The 22,790-nt window shown below is 41.4% G+C and overlaps 1 protein-coding gene across 1 annotated transcript in view; it reads left to right on the top strand.

Annotated features, from left to right (window-relative positions):
* GFPT2 (glutamine-fructose-6-phosphate transaminase 2) overlaps positions 1-22,790 on the top strand; it is a 34,322-nt gene extending 11,532 nt beyond the window's left edge. Inside the window, exons 2-19 of the mRNA XM_048490328.1 lie at positions 1,273-1,380; positions 2,642-2,740; positions 5,512-5,637; positions 6,146-6,204; positions 7,194-7,328; positions 8,568-8,629; positions 8,999-9,078; positions 9,594-9,711; positions 10,551-10,715; positions 11,791-11,906; positions 12,030-12,127; positions 12,655-12,775; positions 13,094-13,251; positions 14,114-14,228; positions 15,470-15,597; positions 16,405-16,572; positions 19,262-19,423; positions 21,764-22,790. Coding sequence (XP_048346285.1) covers positions 1,273-1,380; positions 2,642-2,740; positions 5,512-5,637; positions 6,146-6,204; positions 7,194-7,328; positions 8,568-8,629; positions 8,999-9,078; positions 9,594-9,711; positions 10,551-10,715; positions 11,791-11,906; positions 12,030-12,127; positions 12,655-12,775; positions 13,094-13,251; positions 14,114-14,228; positions 15,470-15,597; positions 16,405-16,572; positions 19,262-19,423; positions 21,764-21,808 — 2,063 coding nt within the window. The 3' untranslated portion in view covers positions 21,809-22,790. The remainder of the gene's footprint in view (positions 1-1,272; positions 1,381-2,641; positions 2,741-5,511; positions 5,638-6,145; positions 6,205-7,193; positions 7,329-8,567; positions 8,630-8,998; positions 9,079-9,593; positions 9,712-10,550; positions 10,716-11,790; positions 11,907-12,029; positions 12,128-12,654; positions 12,776-13,093; positions 13,252-14,113; positions 14,229-15,469; positions 15,598-16,404; positions 16,573-19,261; positions 19,424-21,763) is intronic.

Genomic DNA, 22,790 nt, shown 5'->3' on the forward strand with positions numbered 1-22,790 from the left:
GCTATTGAACCTGTATGCTATTGTATTGGATGTATTGGATGGATCACTTAAACCTGATAATAGCTTTCTTAGGATGGCAAAAAATATTGGTAGTGATAGGCAGCCCAATCCTGAGGGCCATTGTGGCAGAGGTAGTTGGCTGTCAGCAAAACAGGTTTTAAAAAAAAGAACCAGCCACACTAATGACTACCAAACTGAAGCCACAAAAAAGTATCTATTGTGAGAAGAGGCAAAGGATCAAAGAGCAGCAAACACAGTGTATACAGCATGTTAGATATAACAGTGTAAACAAAAATGCAGTAACAATTTACAAGAGACCAACAAGGTATAGGACCACAAGAATGTGTTTCAAAAAAGAACTGCAGGGAAAGACGAAGACAAAAAAGGAAAACTCAGGTAAGTTCTGGTTCAAAAGCCTCCCAACAGATAAATCTCCCAACACAATATTGATGGGGATTCTAGGTCTCTCCTATTTCTCAGCAGCTGGACTGCTTTGTCAGGTACACTTAATTTATTTTAGCCTGCCCATATTGAGGGACATTATTGTAACATAAAAATTAGCAGCTATTATTGAATCCCATAAATATGTTTAGGAACTAGTCAAACAAGGTGTCATCTTGTAAATGCTCCATAGCAACCCTAGCAGCACCCATTAATCAGGCAGTGGCACCCCATTGAGTGGCACAACAGGCACAACCAGTCACCACCTACCAATCTGGCTGCTTCCCCTTGATGCTACTCGTTCCCCAGTAGAAAGCCAACAGGCAGCAAGGAAAGACCCAGTGTCAATTCAATCTAAAAAAGCATGTGACCAGAGCATTCCGCCCGCCCCCCCAGTCCATAAGGAAAGGGCAGACAGGATGCCCACCATGTGACAGACAGGATGCCCACCCCTTCCCCAGCAAAGGAGTAACCGGCAGCAAAAATGCTCACATGCAGCCATCCCCGTTCTGAGCCACTCATATCCTTTCCTTGATTTTTTAAAATGACAAAAGTCCAGGCTTGAGCCCGCCCGCCCCCCCCCCCTCACGACCAGCATCCTAACCACTGGGCCAAGAAGGAAAATGCAAAGGAGGATGTTGTCTCCAAGCTTCTAAAACTCCCTCTTAAGCACAAGAAAAAAAATCCTGAGCCAAATTTGAAGTATTTGTTGGGAAAAGTTTACTTAGCACTTGATGTCACAGTACTCTATTTTTAACTTGTGAATGTATTACACAAACATATTAAAGACCAGGTTTTCCTTTCTTCTCTTCACCACTCCCTCTTTAACAGGAATCTTTGCTTATCTGAACTACAAAGTGCCTCGGACCAGGAAGGAGATATTTGAAACTCTAATAAAAGGACTACAAAGACTAGAATACAGAGGCTATGACTCTGCAGGTATGTAAACTATCTTATTGTACACATGAATGCTTGCAGTTACTTACCACCTTATTGCCACTTACAACCCAAGCATTTTTGTAGCACATGAGGGTGGAAGTTCTGAGAGATTTGGTGCTATCACCCTGTTTCCCCTCTCTTACTCATGATCACAATTCATGATGATATGTCATAAATTGTACTTTGCCCAACATCATTAGTTATCCTTGAATATCATAAAGTATGAAGTTGCTTTTGTCATGTTAGACTGATGACCTTCAACCTTTTCAGACCTGGGGCTGTGCAGAAATGGGCACCCACTGAGCTGCAAGCTCAGAGAAAGGATATCTGAGTCACATGACAGGAAGCTGGGGAGCCAGAGTACCTGCACCTGGCTGTGATAGAAGAGGAAATGTCTGCATTTCTCAGTAACCTTATAGAACTTGCTGTCCCAGTGCTCCTTTTGGTATGGCTGCAAAAAGAAGCAGAGTGTGTGGTACACTAGTGGCTTAGCAGAGAAATCGCCTAAAAAAGAAAAACAAAAAATTGTAGCTCTGCTGGGGCTCACAACCCAACCAGTCGGACCCTGTGACCACCCGAGGGTCCCAACTTGTGGGATAAAGATCAGTGTGGTAGATAATTGGTCCATTTAGCCCAGTACTGCCACTCTCCAAGATCTCAGGCACAAGTCTCTCTTTGGGGGGGGGGGGCGCTCTGCAACCTCCTTAAATGGAGACAACTGAGGAAATGTACCTGAGCCTCTCTGCAGGCAAAACATGTTTCTATCTTTGGCTGCTATCAGCAACAGGGGAAGGTAATGCACTTCAAAGTAGTTAGGAGGAATGAAGGGAAGAATAGACAGTGTAGTGGCAGCCCTGTGTTTCTGTGCAACATCTAACTCTGCCATTGCTCTTTAATAGGTCAGCGACTTCAGAGGTCAATCCCAAGTCATCCTTGGATGGGGTTTTTTTTCAGTTAAAAGGATCATAATTTTTCTCTTTGCTATGCATAGATAAGGTTGTTAATGAGGAAATGTATGAGACTAACACTTTGAGCTTCAGAAGTCATACATTCTGAATCACTCCTAATTAACATTTTGGTAGAACAAACATAATACTATTGAAGCCATACCGGTAGTTTAATTATAGGCAGATTTATGCAAAGCCAGATAAGAGTTTTATCTTAGAAAACTTATCTAAACATAATCTCTTCATACAAATATCACTACTACTTCATTCTCATATACCTTACATGAGGTTGAATGAGGTGTTCTGTGTTTCAGGTGTTGCAATTGATGGAAATAATAATGAAGACAAGGAAAGGTACATCAAATTAGTCAAGAAAAGAGGAAAAGTCAAGACTCTTGATGAGGAGCTGCAAAGTAAGTACAAAAATAGCCTTGTTGGTCTGACATTCACACTGACTATAACTATAATTTTACCTAGAGCTACCACTTCAGTGATACTTAATGATCCAGGGCTGCAAACCTAAAATTTAATTGTTGGTACACTTAGAGCTTCTGAACATTTGAGCCTTCATCCCAGATCAGCATGATCCCAATTTTTTGTAAACAGTTGCTAGTGAAGCAATGTTTTGTTCCAATTTATCTCTTTCCTCTGTTGATATGTCCTGTTTTTTTGGCATTTAAGCCTGAGATTTGATTTGGTAAAGTTACTGCAATGATGTACCACTGAAAAACAGCACCTGGGGTCACCGGGTCACCTGGGGTCACCCCAGGCACTGCCCCCCCTCACCCCCAGCCCCTGAACTCCCCCTGCCCCTCTGCTGTTACCTTGTTGGTGGGCAGAAGGAGTTTGGCCAGGGGGGGTTGCAGCGGTGGGAGTTTGGCCAGGGACTGGGTGTGGGGCAAGAGAGAAGGAGGGAGCATGCAAGGCGGTAGACCTTGCAAGGCGGCAGGCTGGGGTTGTGTGAGACGGTGGGCCATGCGAGGTGGTGGGCGAGTGGAGGCTGGTGGATGTGGGCCACGGGAAAGGTTGCAAAACTCCCCCCTAGATATGGGTTGCTGCAAAGCTTTCAGTAAAGTTTTTGAAGTGCTTTAAGACAAATTATAAATGCATGCCACAAAGATACACAAAGCTTAATCCTGACAAGAGAAGACATGCTACTCGTGGGCAGAAGATATGACCTGGAATTTAAGGTTCTGGATGGGTTGAAAGAACAGGTCTGTAATCTGGATTTGCTGTTGGATCCAGACCTACTACTGGATAAACAGGTGGCAGCTGTGGCCAGCAGTGCCTTTTACCAGCTTTGACTGGTTAGCCAGCTGCAGCCTTTCCTGGGCATGTAAGATCTGGCCAATGTGGTGTGTGCCCTGGTTACATTCAGGTTCGAATACTGCAGTGAGCTCTACAAGAGGCTGTCCTGTGTTTTGGAAATTTCAGATGGTGAGTGGGTCATAGGGACTATATTATTACAGACTTGGCCCGTCTATGCTGACTCACAGTTTGTTTTGGGGCATAATTTAAGATGCTAGTCTTGACCAAAACTGTATATAGTTTGGGATCAACATACCTGAAGGACCGCCCTTATGAACCCACCTGACTACTACAGCCATCTTCCAATGTTCTGATTTGGGTGTCCCTGTCTTCGGAAGTTAAGTGGGTGGCTTCACAGAAGAGGGCCTTGTGAATCATGGCATCAAAGCTCTGGGCTGTCTCCTGCTGCCATCTCCTACCAATGGGTGAATATTTCTTTTTGTTTTGTTTAGCATTTTTTCTGCGATCCTGACCACTGTTTTAAGTGCTATTTTTTAATGTCTTTGTACATATTTAAGCTCTATTTTTAATTGCTTTGGTGACGTGTGTGTGTTTTGGGGTTTTGGGGATTTTAAAGATTTTTAAATGTGACTTTACTATGTATGTTTTAAATTTTGAGACCCGGTGACCCTTGTGAAGGCAGAAAGGCAGGATACAAGTTAAATAATTAATAGATAAATGCCTGAGAGAGTGACACTTCAGAGGGTCTTTCCTGCATCTTTCCAAATATATCACGGCCCCTTCTGTCAGTTCCACTGGCCACCAACTGGACTGCATAGTATGCATTGAGAAATAAATAATGGATTGAAGAGGATAGACTTTGAAGCACTCTGTTCATGTGATATCTCAGTTCCCTGAAGCAAGGTTTTTTTTAAGATCTGTGGAAAACAGCTGTATTGCATTCCATTTGCATTGCAACACAAAATCATGCATTTTTACAATTTCCTTTTATTAAAGTGCTTACCAGTCATTTTTTTGTGCATCAAATGTACAGCTTTTGTCCATATACTCTACAGAATCCAGACAGCTTCCCTTTTACTTATCTTTTTCCAGTATTGGATGTATTGTGTTGTGTGAATCATTTCCCAGCTGTCACATCTGTCAAAATGGCAATTTCTGTGTTGAACATGTTTGTATGAGTGCATGTGTTGTCATCACAATTCTCTCATGTTGTTTTGCTGAACTAACTGCTGCTAACATGGATTGCCCAATGTTCAGACTTGCAAATATAAGCCCATATTATTAATATAGACACAACTATTTGACATGAGTTCTAAATTTGCAAATACCCTATTCTTTACAATCCAGAGAGCACATCTATTAAGATTTCGTTAATCATATGCCTTCTGATGATAGTTTGACCCTTAATAGCCCAAACCAGAGCCTCCCAACTGGCGGCGAGACCCAGCACTGCTGCAGGGGGGGCCCACCATCTCCAAGACGGCTTCTCGGTGGCATGGGGAGGCAAAAAACAGAAAAAAGCTTTGCAGCCACTGAAAAGCCCTCTATTAGGCTCTGTGGACTTTTAGGTGGCATAAGTCCAAGCCCTGGGAGCTGGCATTCTGGCAGGCAAAGGCTGCGCGGAAGCCAACTAATGTCAGCTCCACCCCTGGCCATGCCTCTAGAATGCTCCCAGCCATGCCAGGGCAGTGTCCTGTGTCAACAGGGCCGAGATATGACAGCTGCTTTTGGGGTTGGGCACCTGCAGCTCCCAGGTACCCACATATCTGGCCCCTCTGGTGGCGCATTTTTCTCTTGTGCCAGTGGGGTCAGCACCCACACCCGCACAGGACTGCGCCAGCTCCAAAGGTAGGTCTGCCCCACCCCAGATTGGGCTGCCAGTTGTTTAAACTTTGTTTCTTTTTCTCTTACTCAGAACAAGGTGTACTGGACTTAAAGGCAGCCTTTGAAACACATTTTGGAATTGCTCACACTCGCTGGGCGACCCATGGGGTACCTAATGCTTTGAACTGTCACCCTCAGCGATCAGATAAAAGTAATGGTAGGTGGATTATGTTGAAAAGAAATCTGGAGATGTGTTTGAATCAAAATTCCCAGGAACTACTTCTGAAATGTTTGTGCATTTTAGATAGTGAGGGATTGGTCAGCAGTGATTCCATGAGAAAGACATTTTTGCTAACACAATGGAATGTTGTCATTTTTCCTAAAGATGCATCCCCAACATATCTGAAACCTGGCAGCCTGGGTTCAGGAATTAGAATCAGGTAGCACAAGAGTACCCTTTATAAACAGACTTCCTTGTAAAGAATTTTGCCACACTTTTGACAAACTGTGAGTTGCATAGCCAAAATCCTAGGTCTAGTGATAGTGGTACCTTGACAGTTGGGGAAACAAACAAGAAATGGACTGCAAAAATTACATATTGAAATGGGCTATTACAATTTCCTGGATTTTAAGAAATTACACCTTTAAGCTATTGATAGAATTGTGGTTTATTGTCTTGTGGTTTATTGTCACCTCATTCTTTTTATTGTTCTTATTACATGCAGAATTTGTTGTTATTCATAATGGGATCATTACAAATTACAAAGACTTAAGGATGTTTTTGGTAAGTGTATAACTACTTAATTCTCAACAATGTCAATATGTTATTTCAATTCTGCCTCATGTTCAGATTTCCCATGTGAAATTTTTTGGGGAAGATCTATCACTGCATATCCTTGAACAGAGTGACAATGAATTCCTGATACTTCCTCAACTAGTCAGTGGCTTTTTTCCTCATCCAGTTCCCTTTTCTTCCTGCCAGATGAGAGAAACTTGGAGAAGAGGGCAAATAACTAATCAGTTGTATGTCTGTAATGCAATATATGTCCTTAAATTAGCCCCATGATATCCAATTTTGTAGTGCTGCAATCGTGCACTTAAATGTGCCTATATGTAACTTGGTACTGTGACTTTGAAGGTGGTCAGAAGGATAATGTTAGTTGTTATCTGTCATTGTCAAGTCTGGGCTCAGTGACAGTGAGCACTCCTTGGAGGAGGAGGAGGGACCCTGTGTGGCCAGCTGACAGCTGACAACCAGCAGAGAGACAAGTTTCAGGCACTCCTGGATTTTCAGCTGACGGTTGGCTCTGAGGCACTTCAGTCTTCTGACTCCAAGTCAGCAAGGGCAGACCATTAACCCGGCTCCAGCTCTCCAGCCCCCTTGGAATTTTGTGGGAGAAGACTGTGGTCAGAGCTACAGGCTGAGCAGTACAGTGTGTGCCTTGCTGCTCAGCACCAGCTGCATGTTGATAGTGAAGAGGAGTCTTTGAAGGACTTTTCCTGAAAGGCAGGCTGTACATGTAATTTCCTTAGAAAGAACAATTGGCTTTCTGAAACGCCTCTGCCTTTGCTGATCTCAGTCTGCACAACTTTGCTTTTAGAAATTCCTATAACTTCTTGTCTCGTGGAGCTGAGAGAGACACAGTAACCTGACACCAGCAGTCTGCAGGCAGGCAGACCAGTATCTTTTTTGTTTTGAGGTGTAGACTGTGAATTTAAATCCCCCCAAGCAAAGTGAAATGCATGTTATATGTCTCCTTTAAAACATTCCAGGAGACCAAAGGCTATGAGTTTGAATCTGAAACTGATACTGAAACCATTCCAAAGCTGATCAAGTATGTGTACGATAACACGGAGACAGAAGACATAAGCTTTTCTGCCCTGGTTGAAAGAGTAATTCAGCAGTTGGTAAGTGGGGAACTTTCCCCTCTATATTGATTTAAACAATATTGTGTTAAAGAAAGAATGAAGGGCTGGATCCCATGATCCGTCGAAAGATGGGACTGATGGTTGTGCATCTTTCCAACGTGCCCCTTCCACTAGCAGTTCTTTCCAAGGTTATTCCCAGGGTGGGACCTGCATGGACTAATAACCATGTGGCTCTGAAGGCTGCAGTGTGGAAGAGACCCAGTGATCCCAGGAATAAACCTTCCTAAGAATGAAGAGCTACTGAGGAAGGAGAATGCAGAAAATATCTTCTGTTGTTGGAACCACAGATCACAGGATCCAACCCCAATTGTGGCAAGAATTAATTATTGTTGATATGTTAGAAATGCATTAAAGAAGTCAAATTTCAATGCCCTTTTGAAGTTTGTGATGTAAGGCAGCATTTTGTTACTTGGAAGCTGCCTGCGGGTTAAGGTGAGATAACAATTCCAAAGAGATGAAAAAACACTAACAGTTCTAGCAATGTTGATTTTGTTTGTTTGCCAGTAATTTGAAGTAGAACACCCTAAGAACAATTTAAAAATTAAAATAGAATAATGACCATGATAGGATTAAAATAAATGGAAATAGCAACTGCTAAAAAAGGTTGAGTGGTCCGTTGAATCTGAATTAAGACAAACTTAATTGAAATAATGTCTTCCCTCTCCTTGGAAAGACAGGTAATAAAGTGGGGAGATTGCATGGGAACAGGTGCGCCTTGAAAAACAAGGATATTCATAATTATCACATAGAAAGAGTGTCACCTTCCCATTTACAATATTTCTGTTTCTACTGCCTTGCACATTGTTCAAAGAGGTTACCTAGTTGTCTGAACATTCTTGATCTTTTAGGAGTCCTAATTCCATGTCCTACAGCTGGATTTTGAAGTGAGTCTCCCATTGGCATTTACAGAACAATCTCTTCATCTCTGTTGAATTCAGAAGAGAGGGAGACTTTTACTTGTAAATGTATGTCTGATGGCTGATTGGCAGGCTGAATGTATTTCTGAATGTTTATTTTGCTTTATTTTTTTGCTGAAAGTTAATTTCATCCAGTACAGACTGACAAAGAGAGCTTTTGGGTAGAGAGCAGCAGGCTAAGACATGAATGGGTAGAGAGGGTAGGCTAAGACGTGAATGTACACATTCTTTCAGTATTGCTGTTACCGTTACATTTTTAAACTTGCTAATGCAGAGTGCTTATCTTTTTCTTTCCATTCAGGAAGGGGCTTTTGCACTAGTTTTCAAAAGTATCCACTACCCTGGAGAAGCTGTTGCTACCAGGTTGGTAAATGTTTTTGTACACTACAGAGAGTGAGTGAGTGAGTGAGTGAGTGAGTGAGTGAGTGTGTGTGTGTGTGTGTGTGTGTGTGTGTGTGTGTGTGTGTGTAATACCAAGGGGGATTGTATGCAGAGCCTAATACTTTTCATAATTAAGGACTAGTTTGCACATTAATGAAACTTGTTTTTCTATCAATATATAGGCTATATACAGGAAAGAGCCCAGTTGATTAGGCCACTTTTTTTTGACACAGTGATAACTTTAGTTTTCACCTTGAGCCAAGAGGCAAGGCAAGATACAAGTATGTTAATAATAAATATTCTTCATAAAATATTTGTAACTAACTTGCCTGTGATTCCACTATTTGACAGAAGGGGGAGCCCTCTGCTTATTGGAGTTCGCAGTGAATCTAAGCTTTCCACAGAACAAATTCCCGTCTTGTACAGAACTTGTGAGTAGTCGAAGCTCTACAATTATAAATATTTTTTTCAGAAGAGAAATGATTAAAAATTATGTAACACATTTTCTATAATTATCAGGTCAATTGCAACTGGAGAATTAGCCTGTAGCTAACTTATACTATACAAGAACCATGGATCCTTGGCGGTGGAAATGTTAGGCTGAAATTTCATTAAAAACATGGTTGATTTCAAACTAGTTTATTGATTGTATTTATAAACCTAGACATTTATAAGGATAGGAAGTTAAATTATATGAGAATGCATCCTAAAGGAAACTTGATATTCTGATACACAGGAGCATATTTGAGCTAATAATAAGCAGTCTCAGCCTGTGCAAAGTTTTCTCCCACTGAAATCAATAGAAGTGCTTAATTCTGACTGAATCACAGTATTTTCTTAGTGAGGTAATTATGATAATTTCTTTGTGATTCCTGTGCTAAACAAGATTTTAAAAAGTCCTCATCTCTTTTTTTTAACTCATGCATGTTTGTGATTTAATTGGCAGGTAACATTGAAAATGTAAAGAATATATGTAAAACAAGAATGAAAAGACTAGACAGTTCCACTTGCCTTCATGCTATTGGTGATAAAGCGGTTGAATTTTTCTTTGCTTCAGATGCCAGGTAACTGAAGAGATGTCTGTTGTCTTCACAATAATGTTATGTCACTTGGCTGCTTCCTTGCAGTTCAGTGAAGAAACGTCATCCAGAAGGAACTGTTAGGTTGCTGTTAGCCAAAGCTTCTGGAAAAGTCTGTGAGCGCTGTTCTAGCTTTTGCAGCTTGATTACAAGATATATTGTGCAGGGAGGCTTCTGTGTCATGGCCTGAGGTGCAAGGACATATTTAGCATGGTCACGTGCAGTGGCAGGGAGCTCGTGTTCAAACTAGTCACAGTGGATGAGTATGTCCTCGGCCACTTAGTCTTTTATATGCACTAAAACCTTGTATCCTTCTACCCTTAAGCTGTGATCAGGAGTTGAATAGCATACCAATTGGCCCTTACAGGTCTTTAATCTTTCACACTTAAGTAGAACACATTTATTTTACATTTTACACTCCATTCCAGTGCTTTCTTTGTTATCTGTCAAGATTTTCCATGTCATGAGGTAGCCAGTGTAGTGGTTAGAATACCAGACTAGGATCTGGGAGACTTAGAGAACTCAAGAGCCGATAGTTAACAATTGATTCATGAATGCCACAGCTGATAGAGAATAGAATCGTTAATTAGGCTGTAAAACATAGAAACAAAAGAGGAATTGCAGGAAGAAGGGTCACATGCTGAGTAGGACTTTCTTCCATGTACACACATAATAGGATTTGGCCTGTGAGAATGACCCTGTTTAATTTATATAGGAAATATAGTGCTAGATAAAGTGCATCGAACTAGTTTCAAAAGGAATGATGAACAAAAGTGTCTTCCTGTGAAAAAGTGTCTCTGATTCTTTTTTGATTTTTTTTGTAGTGCTATAATTGAGCACACCAACAGAGTCATTTTTCTAGAAGATGATGACATTGCTGCAGTCGCTGAAGGGAAACTTTCTATTCACCGGCTAGAACGTTCTGCTAGCGATGACTCATCTCGAGCCATACAAACCTTGCAGATGGAATTGCAGCAGATCTCAGAAGGGTGGCAGTAGGCCGATTTTGGCACTTTAAGAGAATATAAAGACAGGCAGCGCCAAAGGAAACGAATAACCAGTTCGCCTTACCTTTGGTAAAAACAGAACTGGATCCTGGTAGAATGAAAAAAATAAATAAAGGTGATATGTACATGTATCAAATATTTCAGGAAGCTCTTGCTTCCAAGTCTGGGAAATTATTCTGTGTATCTTACAGCAAATCCACAGCCTAAGGCAGCTGGGGACAGCTCTGCAGCTATACCACTTGCCGCCTCCATAGGGTTTTCCTGTGGCCCAGGGAGGCAGAAAACACAACACACACACCATCACTAGAAAGCCTTTCATGGGGCTAAACGGACTGACATCATGCAAAAGAGTGGCATATGTCCAAGCCCTGAGCCTCAGGTAGCTGCTCAAAGCAGGGTGGAAACCAAGTAATGTCAGCTACACCCCCAGGAATACCCCATCCTGCACCCCCCCACACATTGGTGTTCAGTTAGATGCCATCACAGCTCCATGGTGACCATGACTTTCGGGTTTCATCACCACGCAGCTGAGGGGCAGCTGGCTGTTGGCACCTTTTCTCCCTCTGCCAGCAGGGCTTCCCCTTGTACTAGTGGAGGGGGTAAACACATCAGCCCGGCCCTGTACCGGCTCCACTTCTCAATTCATTCCTCATAGTATTGTACTGTTAGAGTCATCAAATTTACATGTGATGGGGTAAGCACTTCAAGCATGATCATTAATCCCATTTTAGTGGTTCAGATTTTAAGATTACTGCTATTGGATTGATGTGGTGGAAGTTCTGTTAAATAACTGCGGATTTTTTAATTCTTGATTTCATTTGGGTATGTCACAGCTCTTATGAAATAGATTTTTAGAAATGTTTAAATTAAGCATGGTTCCTGTTTAGGAAGATTAAATTAGTTGAATTAAGTAAATTGACCAAATCCCTTCTATACCTTTCCTCTAATCTTTTACTGGCCGCCATTTTATTTCCTGTTGACTTTCTGTCCCAAGTGACCTGATCTAAATTTCATTCTTGTTTAAGATATAACAATAAAACCACTAAGAAACTTACAGTTCATATTTTTGTGAAACAGGCAACTTCAGTGCTTTCATGCAGAAAGAAATATTTGAACAACCAGAGTCTATTTTCAATACCATGAGAGGAAGGGTGAACTTTGAGACCAACACAGGTAAACTGGTGGGCAGATGAAGTGCATTGCTGTAATTCCATGAATCATTTCCTTCACTCTGCATTAGAAAAGGTGGCTGATCTAAACTTATCCTTCTGTTGTTGGTTTGTGTGTAAACCTCAGTTCTTTTGGGAGGCTTGAAGGACCACTTGAAAGAAATCAGAAGATGCAGAAGACTGATTATTATTGGCTGTGGAACCAGTTATCATGCTGCTGTGGCTGTAAGTTCAATGTGCTTTGAATATTTGACAGCTGTCTAGAAAAATTATCTCAACTGTGGAACTTGCAGCTTTTAAAGAACTTTTCAATATTCCTTGTCATATTTTCACACTGCAAACACATCATGTACTTTTTTGTTTATTTAAAATATTTTTAACTGCCTCTCAGCAGACTGCTATCAAGGTAATGTATAAAATAAAAATGACCTACAAATTACATTTGCCAGCAAACAATGAGAAGCCTAAAATACCCCCAAAACAGAAAATAAAAAAATGGGGTCCAACGTTCCTTGTAAAATCAACACCTTGATATACACCTTTTGGATACGCCTATCCAAGACAGAGATGTTAACTTTTTACATTTGCAAGATATTGTCACCGAAGCTGCCATTAAATGATTGGTTTTGCATTTTTCTGAAAGGCACATTCAGGATTTTAGTTCTCTCTATGCTATTGACTCGCCAATGTTGCCTTATTTTGTTCAAGCTTTAAAGATTTTAAAACTGAAGCTGGCTGCCATGTCATTATAGACTCGTCAAGTGTTGGAAGAACTGACTGAGTTACCTGTAATGGTGGAACTGGCTAGTGATTTTATGGACCGGAATACCCCTGTATTTAGAGATGATGTGTGCTTTTTTACCAGCCAGTCAGGTGAGTTGTATTCTGCTTTATATTCATTATATTCAAGCTAATTCTTTATAAAGAGCGTAGATCATTAGTGAAAGCTTCTTGTCATTTTATTCTGGCTTGCTCTAAGCAAGCCTGCATGTTGTCAATAGGTCCATTTTGCATCAATTTCAAGCCCTTTGCGCTTCTGACTCTGTCATTTTTGCTGCTTTTCTCTTTGCTAGTATTCACAATGGACATTTTCCTCCAGTTTGGATAATTAAGATGTTTCTGGAAATGAAATCTACATTTTATTCTACATTCACAGCTAATCATCAACATCATTGTGTTCTTCTATTGAAGGTGAAACTGCTGATACATTGATGGCTTTACGGTACTGTAAAGATCGTGGAGCTCTGACAGTTGGAATTACAAACACAGTTGGAAGCTCAATATCCAGGGAGACAGACTGTGGCGTACACATCAATGCAGGACCTGAGATTGGAGTGGCAAGCACAAAAGTAAGTTGCAGTAATCTGTAGCTGGGTTTTTTTTCCTCCTAGTTCAAAACAAATGCACAGGAGGCAGGGGCAGCTGGAAGGAGATTGGAGGCGGGGTGATTGGAAGAGGCAGAGGGGATAAAAAGGCAGAGGGGATAAAAAGGGACGAGAAAGCAGACAGGTGGTGGTTGGTGGTTGGGGAGAAGGAGGGAAGGGAGAGGTGGAGAAACAGAAGGGTAAAAGCAGAGTGTGAAGAAGGAGGGCGAGAAAGGAGGAGAGGGTTGGAGGGAAGCAAGGAGGAACAGGCCAGCAAGTCAAGGCAGAGCGGACTTGTATGGGCTGTTGGCTCAGCTGAGGAGGGATGGGGGAAGAAGGTGGCCAAGAGGAGCCACCTTCTTAGCCACACTGAGGCTTAAATTCCTAGTGGGAGTAGACCACTCCCTTGAGCCTGGGAGTGAGGTGGGGATTGACAACACCCGGGTAAGGAATGGAGGGACGGCAACAGGGCCCTGACAGGGACCCTGCAGAAGGAACAGGACAATATAACAGCAAACCCAAGTTTGCTTGGTTGTGCCTCGGCCTTATGCTCACATACTCCTTCTCACCCTTTTCATGCACACAGATTGTTTTGGACTTTTTCTTGTGTAGCAAACAACAATTTGCTGTGACATTTGAAATGGGAAAACTATAATTTGTACAAGTAATAGCTTGCCTGGCTACAGTGTAGCAAGAAACTATGGTTTGCTGGAAAAAAGGAAATGCAGGAGGGAATCTAAGCATGTGGAGGAGTGGGGAGCAAAGTTTTGGTGTTGCATTGGAATGAACCATTGTGCTGGCAAAAAGCAGGGAGCCAGTTTAACTGATGTGCTTTCTTCATTTTCAGGCTTATACCAGCCAATTTGTAGCTCTTGTAATGTTTGGTTTGATGATGTCTGAAGACAGAATTTCTTTGCAGCACAGGAGACAAGAGATCATAAGTAGCCTACGATCATTGCCTGGTATGCATCTTCTTTACTATTCACATTACTGTGGAATATACCAGGATATCATCTGAGAGGGCTAAAGTTGCATGGGCCTGATGAGATTTCCTTTCAGCAGCTCCCTCTACTAAACATGTTTTAAAACTCTCTTGAGACTTTAGTTGCCAGTGTGAAAGCAGTTTGGGAGGGATTGCTAGCTAAAGGAAATTACAGAGGATGTAACTGCATAGGATTGCACTGGTAACCTAGCAAAAAGTGTTCTAACTTCTTCTTTTTTTGCTTTTAAAGATAATGATGAAACTGTTAGCATGGTAAAACTTGAATTTCAAAATAAAAAGTATTTTAAAATTGACAGATCAATTCAAGGAAATGTATACACTGAAAATTATGAATTTATTGTTACTCCCACGATAGTATGAAATAATAAACCCTTGCTTTGTCTGTTTTGGCATTTTGTTTGCAAACAGACTGGCTACATTCTTGCAATGTAGTAATTCTACTGAATGCCCGATACATCAGAATAATAATTAGAATCAGGGCACACTTCTAGGTTAGAGGGAGAAAGGGAACATAAGAGGTCAGCTCAGGACTTCCCAGTTCAGTTTTTTCATAAACGGGTTATTTATGACATCTCATGTTAGGATGGTTTGTGATGTCTCTGCAAATGTGGTTACATCTGTTAATTGATGTATTTATTAAAATCTTTATATTCTGACTTTTAGCACAAGTCTCCTATGCAGCTAACAAAATCAATTAAACGAAAATATAAAGTAAAACCATGTCAAAAGACTAGATCAACAAAACAGTAGAAACCAAACAATTAATGGGTGTAACTATGGAAGATGTGGGAAATCTATGACTGAATGTCTAGACTTCTTTCATTTTTTTAAAGCATCTATGGAGTGGCCTGATTTGGATCTGGTCACTGCAGTGGGCAGGGTTGTTGTCCTTGGAGAAAAGCCACCACCTGTCCCAGTCAGCCACTCTCTGCATGTCAGATGGTGAGAGTATATGGAGCAGGACCAATCAAGTCAGCATGGTGTTGTGGTTGGAATGGTGGACTAGGATTTCAGAGACCTAGTTTCGGATCTGTACTCTCCCATGGAAACTTGCTTGGGTCAGTCACACACTTTGAGCCTAACCTACAGAGGCAGCTGGCTGAAGCCTGATCTGGGTCCAAGTATTACTGCTCATGAAATAAGAGAGATTTTTGCAGTCAAGGAATCTAAGTAATTCTCAGTTTTGATCTGTTGGTGCAGCACTGATTAAAGAAGTATTATCCTTGGATGAGAAGATACATGATTTGGCCCTTGAGCTATATAAACAAAGATCACTTTTGGTAATGGGTCGTGGCTACAACTATGCCACTTGCTTGGAAGGAGCATTGGTACGTATCCTTTACTCCCATTTCTCTTAACCTATAAATCAGGAAATGATCCATAAAATAAAATGGATCAATAACTGTTTACTGTTCCCCCCACTTTTCTTGACTTCTCTGATACAGTGAGCATTTATTAAAGTCTTTAATTATTTCAAAAGTGCTGATGCAATTTATTGCTGTAGGTAAAAGTAGAAATACTCTGTATATATTAGTTTTTGGGCATGTATAGTTATATTAATTTTGTATTCATTAGTTGTAAGCAAAATTGACTCGGTTGGATCAGACCTTTTTTTAACCAGCGAAATAATTCCTCTGTAGACTTTTCACTTTCATGCACTTCATGGAACATTACTGCTGTGCAGCTTTTTTCATTAAATTTGGACATTCAGTTTTCATGCAACTCCCTTTAATAAGTATAGAAGAAGCACAACAGCAGTATTTGATAAGCTTATATTTTATTAGGGTTTATTACCTTGAGGCATCCTCGCAGTTTCATGCTTTGTATTTAGCCATGTGGATCCCATACCAGTGGACTTTGGATAGGTTTACAAGAAAACAGACTGTCCTCTTACGCAGCATGGCCAAACTACTTCTGAAGCTGAGGAGAATTTCAACTACACCATTTCATTTTGCTATTGGGTCTTCCCCCTTTTCCTTTTTGGTCAAAACCCCCAAGCAGGCTCTTGAACTTGATAAAAGTAGCATTTGAATCTCAGCCATTATGAGTTATCTATCTGCATGCATTGTGAAAAGCTTAAAGAATTCTTTCTATGTAATATTTTGACTGTGATTTTTTTCTCACTTGCTTTGTAGAAAATCAAGGAGATTACATATATGCATTCTGAAGGAATCTTAGCTGGGGAACTGAAGCATGGTCCACTGGCTCTTATAGATAAACAAATGCCAGTTATTATGATTATTATGAAAGATCCTTGTTTCACCAAATGCCAGAATGCTCTGCAACAGGTCACTGCTCGCCAGGTAATCTTGCTAGAAAGTTTATTATAATTATAGGTACATCATGAATGCATTCCTGAACATTATTGTAAAGCTTACAAAATCATAGTCTTCCCTATATGGCAGTCCTCAACCTGAGAACTCATGCACAAACAGGTTAGTGTTCACATTTCTCCATGCTGAAAAGTCTTGTCTAGGAATTTATAATAATTATATTCTCATGCCTCTTTAAGAGTTGGTAGTGATAATGATTGTTCTGGTTGGGACAGAACCAAGGAGTAATGAATCCAACCCTCCAATTCCCCTCTCCATGAACATATTTTCAGTATTATTATTGACAATCTAGGATGCTGAATAAAGCTTTTATTTTTATTTCAAATTCTATGCCAAAGTTTTTGAGACGACTAAAAACAACACCCCTCTCACTGTGTTCCAGAAGATGGCTATTCTCTGTGCTAGAAGGCAGTGTTTTGACTGTACCTCCACCCCCATCCCCATTGCACTTGAAAGCACAGAAAATATCTCTGTTATATCCCAGATACTTGCAACACGAACACCTGGGATCCAATGGAAAAATTTCCCACAGGGGAAAAAGTTAGAATGCCACCTCTCAGCCCAAGAAACACCTGAGTAGCTGTGTTCTGATCTTTCCCAAATGGAGCCAAGAACATCACAGGGGAGAGCCATGCAATGTTGTAAGGCACTTAGTTCTTGTCAAGACCTCTGATGCCCTTGACTGACCTTTACACCCCTGATCTAAGGAATCGATTATATGTTGTGTGACGTACTTCCTTTGTTCAGAATCTGCTATCATTCTAATCAGTTTCATTGTGAACCCAAGTTCTAGTGTTGTGAGAGAGTGAAATTATTATCTGTCCACTTCCTCCGCACTATGCATAATTTTGTAAATGTCTATGAACTCTTCAGCTTTTTATCTAAACTCAAAAGCCCTATTACACTTCAGGTGTTTCTGCATAGGGAAAGTACTCCAACACTGTTGAGTATTTTGATTGTCCTTCCTGCCCTATCAGCAGCTCTTCTTTCTCTCCCTGGTGGTTGGATCTAGTGCCTGGCTGCAAAGGAAGGGGGAAAAAACAACCTTTGAACTGCTGTAGGCCTTTTGGTCATTTTGAATGCATAGAAATATGTACTCAGCAGCCCACAGCTTCATGTCCATTATACACAATCATGGACAATGAGTTTTAGGTTTTTAAAGTAATGATAGCTTGCTGAAAGTGTTTTATTTCCCCTAAAAAAAATTCAGTATTTTTATGGGGGAAAAAAAGAAATAATATTTTGGTCTGGAAATATTATATTTCTAGTAAAATATTACTTGAATATGTTTATCTGTACTCTAATAGTGGGCTATAGTTATAACTGTGTAAACTGCAGTTATAAATGTTTAAACTGCAAAAAGCTGAAGCTTGGTTTTGAATCATTAAGAGTACAAGCTTATGCATTCTCTCCTATACCCATTGAAGTGAATGGGCTTATACTGGAATACTTTTATGCAGTTTTGTGCTACAATTCAGTCAAAAAATGCCTGGAAAAATAGAACTGCTGCCTGCATTTAGATTAAAAATTAAGCCCCTCTAAAATCCCTGCTGGAGACCAGGGGCTCATGGGAACATGTGGATCAGATCATTTTGTCACTTGGGGGCGGGAAATTGCCCCCCACTGCACCCCAGACAAGGGCTCTGAGCCAGGCCCAGCTGACGGGCCAACTCTGCTGCGAGCTGTGTCTTGGCAGCTGGCCCCACAAGAGATAGGTCAGCCGGTGCACCCAAGGCCAGGGACGGCATGGCCAGTGCTGCAAACGGCATGCAGGCCAGGGAGAGGCCAACCCGGCACTGCCTCCCTGCCTGGCCCACCTGAATGGGAAGGGGTGCCAAGGCCTGGCCTGTAGGGCCAGGCCTTGGCAGCAGGCCCCACAGGAGAAGGCTCAGCCAGTGCACCAAGAAGCGGGGGTGGCATGGCCGGTGTTGCAGAGGGCATGCTGGCTGGGGAGAGGGCCTTCTCATTCAGGTGCATCAGGCAGAGGCGGCGCTAGAGCTGGCCTCTCCCTGGCCAGTGCGCCCTCCACAGCACTGACCATGCTGGCCCTGGGTAGACCAGCTGAGCCTTCTCCTGTGGGGCCAACCACCAAGGTACAGCCCTGCAGGCCAGGCCTCAATGTCCCTTCCCATTTGGACGCGCCAAGCAGGGAGGCGGCACCGGGGCCAGTTGGACAGGAGAAGGCTTAGCTGGCACACCCCGAACCGGGGGCAGCGTGGCCAGTGCTGCGGAGGGTATGCTGGCTGGGGAGAGGCTAGCCCCGGTACCACCTTCCTGCCTGGCATGCCCAAATGGGAAGGGGTGCCGAGGCCTGGCCTGCAGGGCCACACCTTGGTAGCTGGCCCCCAAACCCTCCTTGGCCGAGCCCCCCTGGCCAGCCACCTCCCACCCTGTCTCGTCCCTTCCAGTCTTGCGGAGGTGAATCCCAGGGGACGGGCGGTGCATTGTGCTCTTCCGAAGGCGCATTCCTGAGGCCTGAGAAAAATCTAGGGAAAATTGAGCCGGTGGAGGGGGGTGGAAAACTCTGATTTTTACCACAGGCTCCATTCCCCCTAGATACGCCTCTGCTGAAAACTGTAGATATTTATGGTAGTACACCTGATACAGGTAAGTAAAATATTATCTCTAATCTATATTATTCAACTTTTTTGATTCACAGGGTCGCCCAGTTATTTTATGTTCTAAAGAAGATACAGAGAGTTCAAAATTTGCTTACAAGACTATTGAGCTGCCCCAAACAGTGGACTGTCTGCAAGGAATTTTGAGTGTTATCCCACTGCAGCTGCTTTCATTCCACCTGGCTGTTCTCCGAGGATATGATGTAGGTCTCTTCTATACTTAGGCACCCCAATTTAAGCACTTGCAGAAAGACATTTAGACAGTTCCTCCATTTGTTCAGGCTGGTGGCAAGAACAGCTCAATAGCATTTATGTGCTCTGTGAAGGGCGTAATTCAATGCAAACATCCCAAGTTGCCTTTAAGTTTTGTAGAAACCAATTCAAAGAACAGTACGTAACATTTTTCTGAACATGCATATTCTCATTATACAAAAAGTAAAACTAGATCACACTAGTGATGGCAGTTACCTTATCATGGTTACTATAGGCTTGCTGATCATGTAGGGTCCTTATGGTATAAACCAGTTATGATCAGTTGTGTACATTTGAATAAGTCTTTTTTTTTTACCTATGTAACCCCACCGTTATTTTTTAAAAAACCCTGGGAATGGGACCTTCCCTATTCTATGAGGCCAAGAGGACAGGACTATGACTAAGAGGCAGGCAATGGACATTGTTCCCAACCCATGGAGATAGGCCACATGTGTACATACATTAATCATATACTGTGTAGCTGATTACACCATTGTTTCCATACAGTCTGGACCTGTTTTCATATACTTTGCCAGCATTAACTGGTGCAGAATGTGGCGGCGAGAGCCCTTGCAGGGACCCAGTAACAGTACATATTCATCCTGTGCTTTAGCATCTGCACTGGTTACCACTTCTCCCCGTTTTCCCCCCAGTGAGCATTATGCTCTGCTGGCAGTAACCTCTTAGTGGTTCCTGGCCTCATGAATGTCCGGCTAGCCTCAACTAGGGGCAGGGCTTTTTAGGCCCTGGCCCCAACCTGGTAGAACTCTGTCAGTTGAGTCCAGGACCCTGCGGCACTTAGTTCAGTTCTGAAAGGCCTGCAAAACAGAGATGTTCCACCAGCTTTCAGTTGAGGCAACAGTGGCTTTCCTTGAGTTCTGCTGCCCTGCCAATCTGCTGCACCCCCCTTCCCTCCTCTTTAATTGGCTGTAAACTAAATGTAAAGTGAGGTAGGAGGGTGTTATTTGATCAACAATTGGGATATTTACTGGCACCTAAAGTTATTTAAAGAACTTAATGTCATCTAGAATGGGATTCAATGTTTTAATGTTATTAAAAACTTATTTTATTGTGGTTGTCAATGTTTTGTTAGCCACTCTGAGCCTGGCTGTTGGGATGGGGACAGTGGGATATTAAGTTTAATAAAATAAATAAAATAAATCTCCTGGTGGTAGAGGCCCTAAATGACTGCCTGGCAGGTTTGGTAAAATAGATAAGAATGAACAAATTGCAGTTAAATGGAAAGGCAGAAGTGATGCTGGGAAGGTGGAAGACTTGAAGGACAGTATGCTACCTACTTTTAATGGAGTTTACCTGGACGTTGCTGACTCAGTTAAGACCCTCAGGTTATACTGGACCCAACATTATTGCAGCAGAAGCAAGTTAATACAGTTGCAAAAAAGGCTTTCTTCCAACTCAGACCAGTTTGAAAAATGCTTCCTTACCTTGATATGGCTAATCTGACCACCTGGATCCATGGCATAGTGACATTGAGATTAGACTGTGGTAATGAACCGTACATTGGGCTCCCCTCAAAACCATTTTGGAAACTCTAGTTAGTGCAGAATGCTGCAGCTCAGCTATTATCAGGAGCTAGATAGAGCATTCATATTACTCCCATATTACTCCACTGGTTGCTCATCAGTTACCAGGCTCAATTTAAAGTCTTGACCCCGTCATATCTGTGAGATTGTCTCTTCCCCTAAGCTCAGCCACATCAGCTTTGCTTATCTGAGCAAGGCTTTTTGCAGGTGCTAACCTGCAAACAGGCAAAATCAACAACTGCCCACATATGCCTTCTCCACTGTGGCCCCACCTTGCGAAATGGGTTCCTGAGGAGGTCAAGAAGGCTCCCACTCTCCTGGCTTCCTGCAAATTATGCAAAATTGAATGATTCAAGAGGGCTTTTCTACACAGGCAATAACAGGGGTAGCCCTGTTATAAAAGGTTTCACAAAATTATGTGGATGAATTATTGGGGACTGTGGTAAATACTGTTGTGTATAGTTTCCTGTGGATTGGTTCCTGTTGTGTAATTTTGCTTCATTTTATGTGTCATGTCAACACACATGCTTTGATTCAGTTCTTTTTTTAGACTTCAGGTTGGATCTACAACCCAAATCCTATTTCATTGTTTATTGTGTGTCCCATCTTGTTAATTGTATTGACTTGCTCTGTGTAATCCACCCTAAGTCCCAGTGAGTAAGACAGACGATAGGTAATGTAAATACATTAATTAAGTAAGTAAGTGTCCTAAAATTGTTATAGATGAATGTTTCTTATTTATTCCAGGTGGATTTTCCTAGAAATCTGGCCAAATCTGTGACTGTGGAATAAACAATATATCATTGAATATCTGTCACCAACAATCCTAATTTATATTTCTGCCAGTTAATCTTTAACAGAATGTTTGATTTGACTCATATCAACCAATAATACCACTACAAAGAATAATTTCAATTACTTCTGTGGAGTTTCTGATAGCGGATCTCTTGAGCCAGTACAACAAACATACTGCTAACTGGAAAGTATCTTGGAAAGGGTTTTTAACAGTTTAACGTGCCTTTAAATACTTGTTATACGTCTTGCACCTAAGTGGTCTTGCTTAAAAGGCTATAGCATCCTTTAAATACTAACATTGCCAAAGAAAGGAAGAAAATCATTGTTTACATATGGTTAATAAATGGGTTAGGTTTTTTTTTACTACTGTGCAATATATGTATAGCTTTCTTCTAAGTCACTGTGAATAAGTCACTATATGCAGTCCAGTCTCATACATGGTTATGTGGAAGCAAGTCCCATCTGAAGCCAGTGAGAATTGCTCAAGCTGAGAATGTATAGGATTGCTGCTTTTGGTTTAAAGAAAAGTATTTATATATACACAATTGTATAGCTTAAATTATTTTTAGTATGTTGCTTGCCTATATTAGTTGTAATACCCACTTAAATCTGTGCACATTGAGATTTACTATATACAAATTCTCTTATTTCTGCTAGTTCTGTATTTGTACTTTTAATTGGAATTCTATCTTATGACTTTTCTTTTTCCATCTATAATTGAGAAAATTTTGCTTTTTATATATAATTCCACAAATCTTCCATCTATTATTCCTGTCTATGACTATTCTGTACTCAGATTTTACTACACGTTACTGAAAATAGGCTTTAGTCAACTTAAATAAAAATGCTATCTTCATTTTGAATTGTTATTGTTTATAATCCTCTAAGACTATTGATTATTTTATGAGCTCAATATGTTTCTATTTAAAATGTTTTACAATCAAAATGCTATGCAATTAAAGAGAATATTGACTACAAA

This window comes from Sphaerodactylus townsendi, linkage group LG03 (assembly GCF_021028975.2).
Source record: "Sphaerodactylus townsendi isolate TG3544 linkage group LG03, MPM_Stown_v2.3, whole genome shotgun sequence".
Classification (NCBI taxonomy): domain Eukaryota; kingdom Metazoa; phylum Chordata; class Lepidosauria; order Squamata; family Sphaerodactylidae; genus Sphaerodactylus; species Sphaerodactylus townsendi.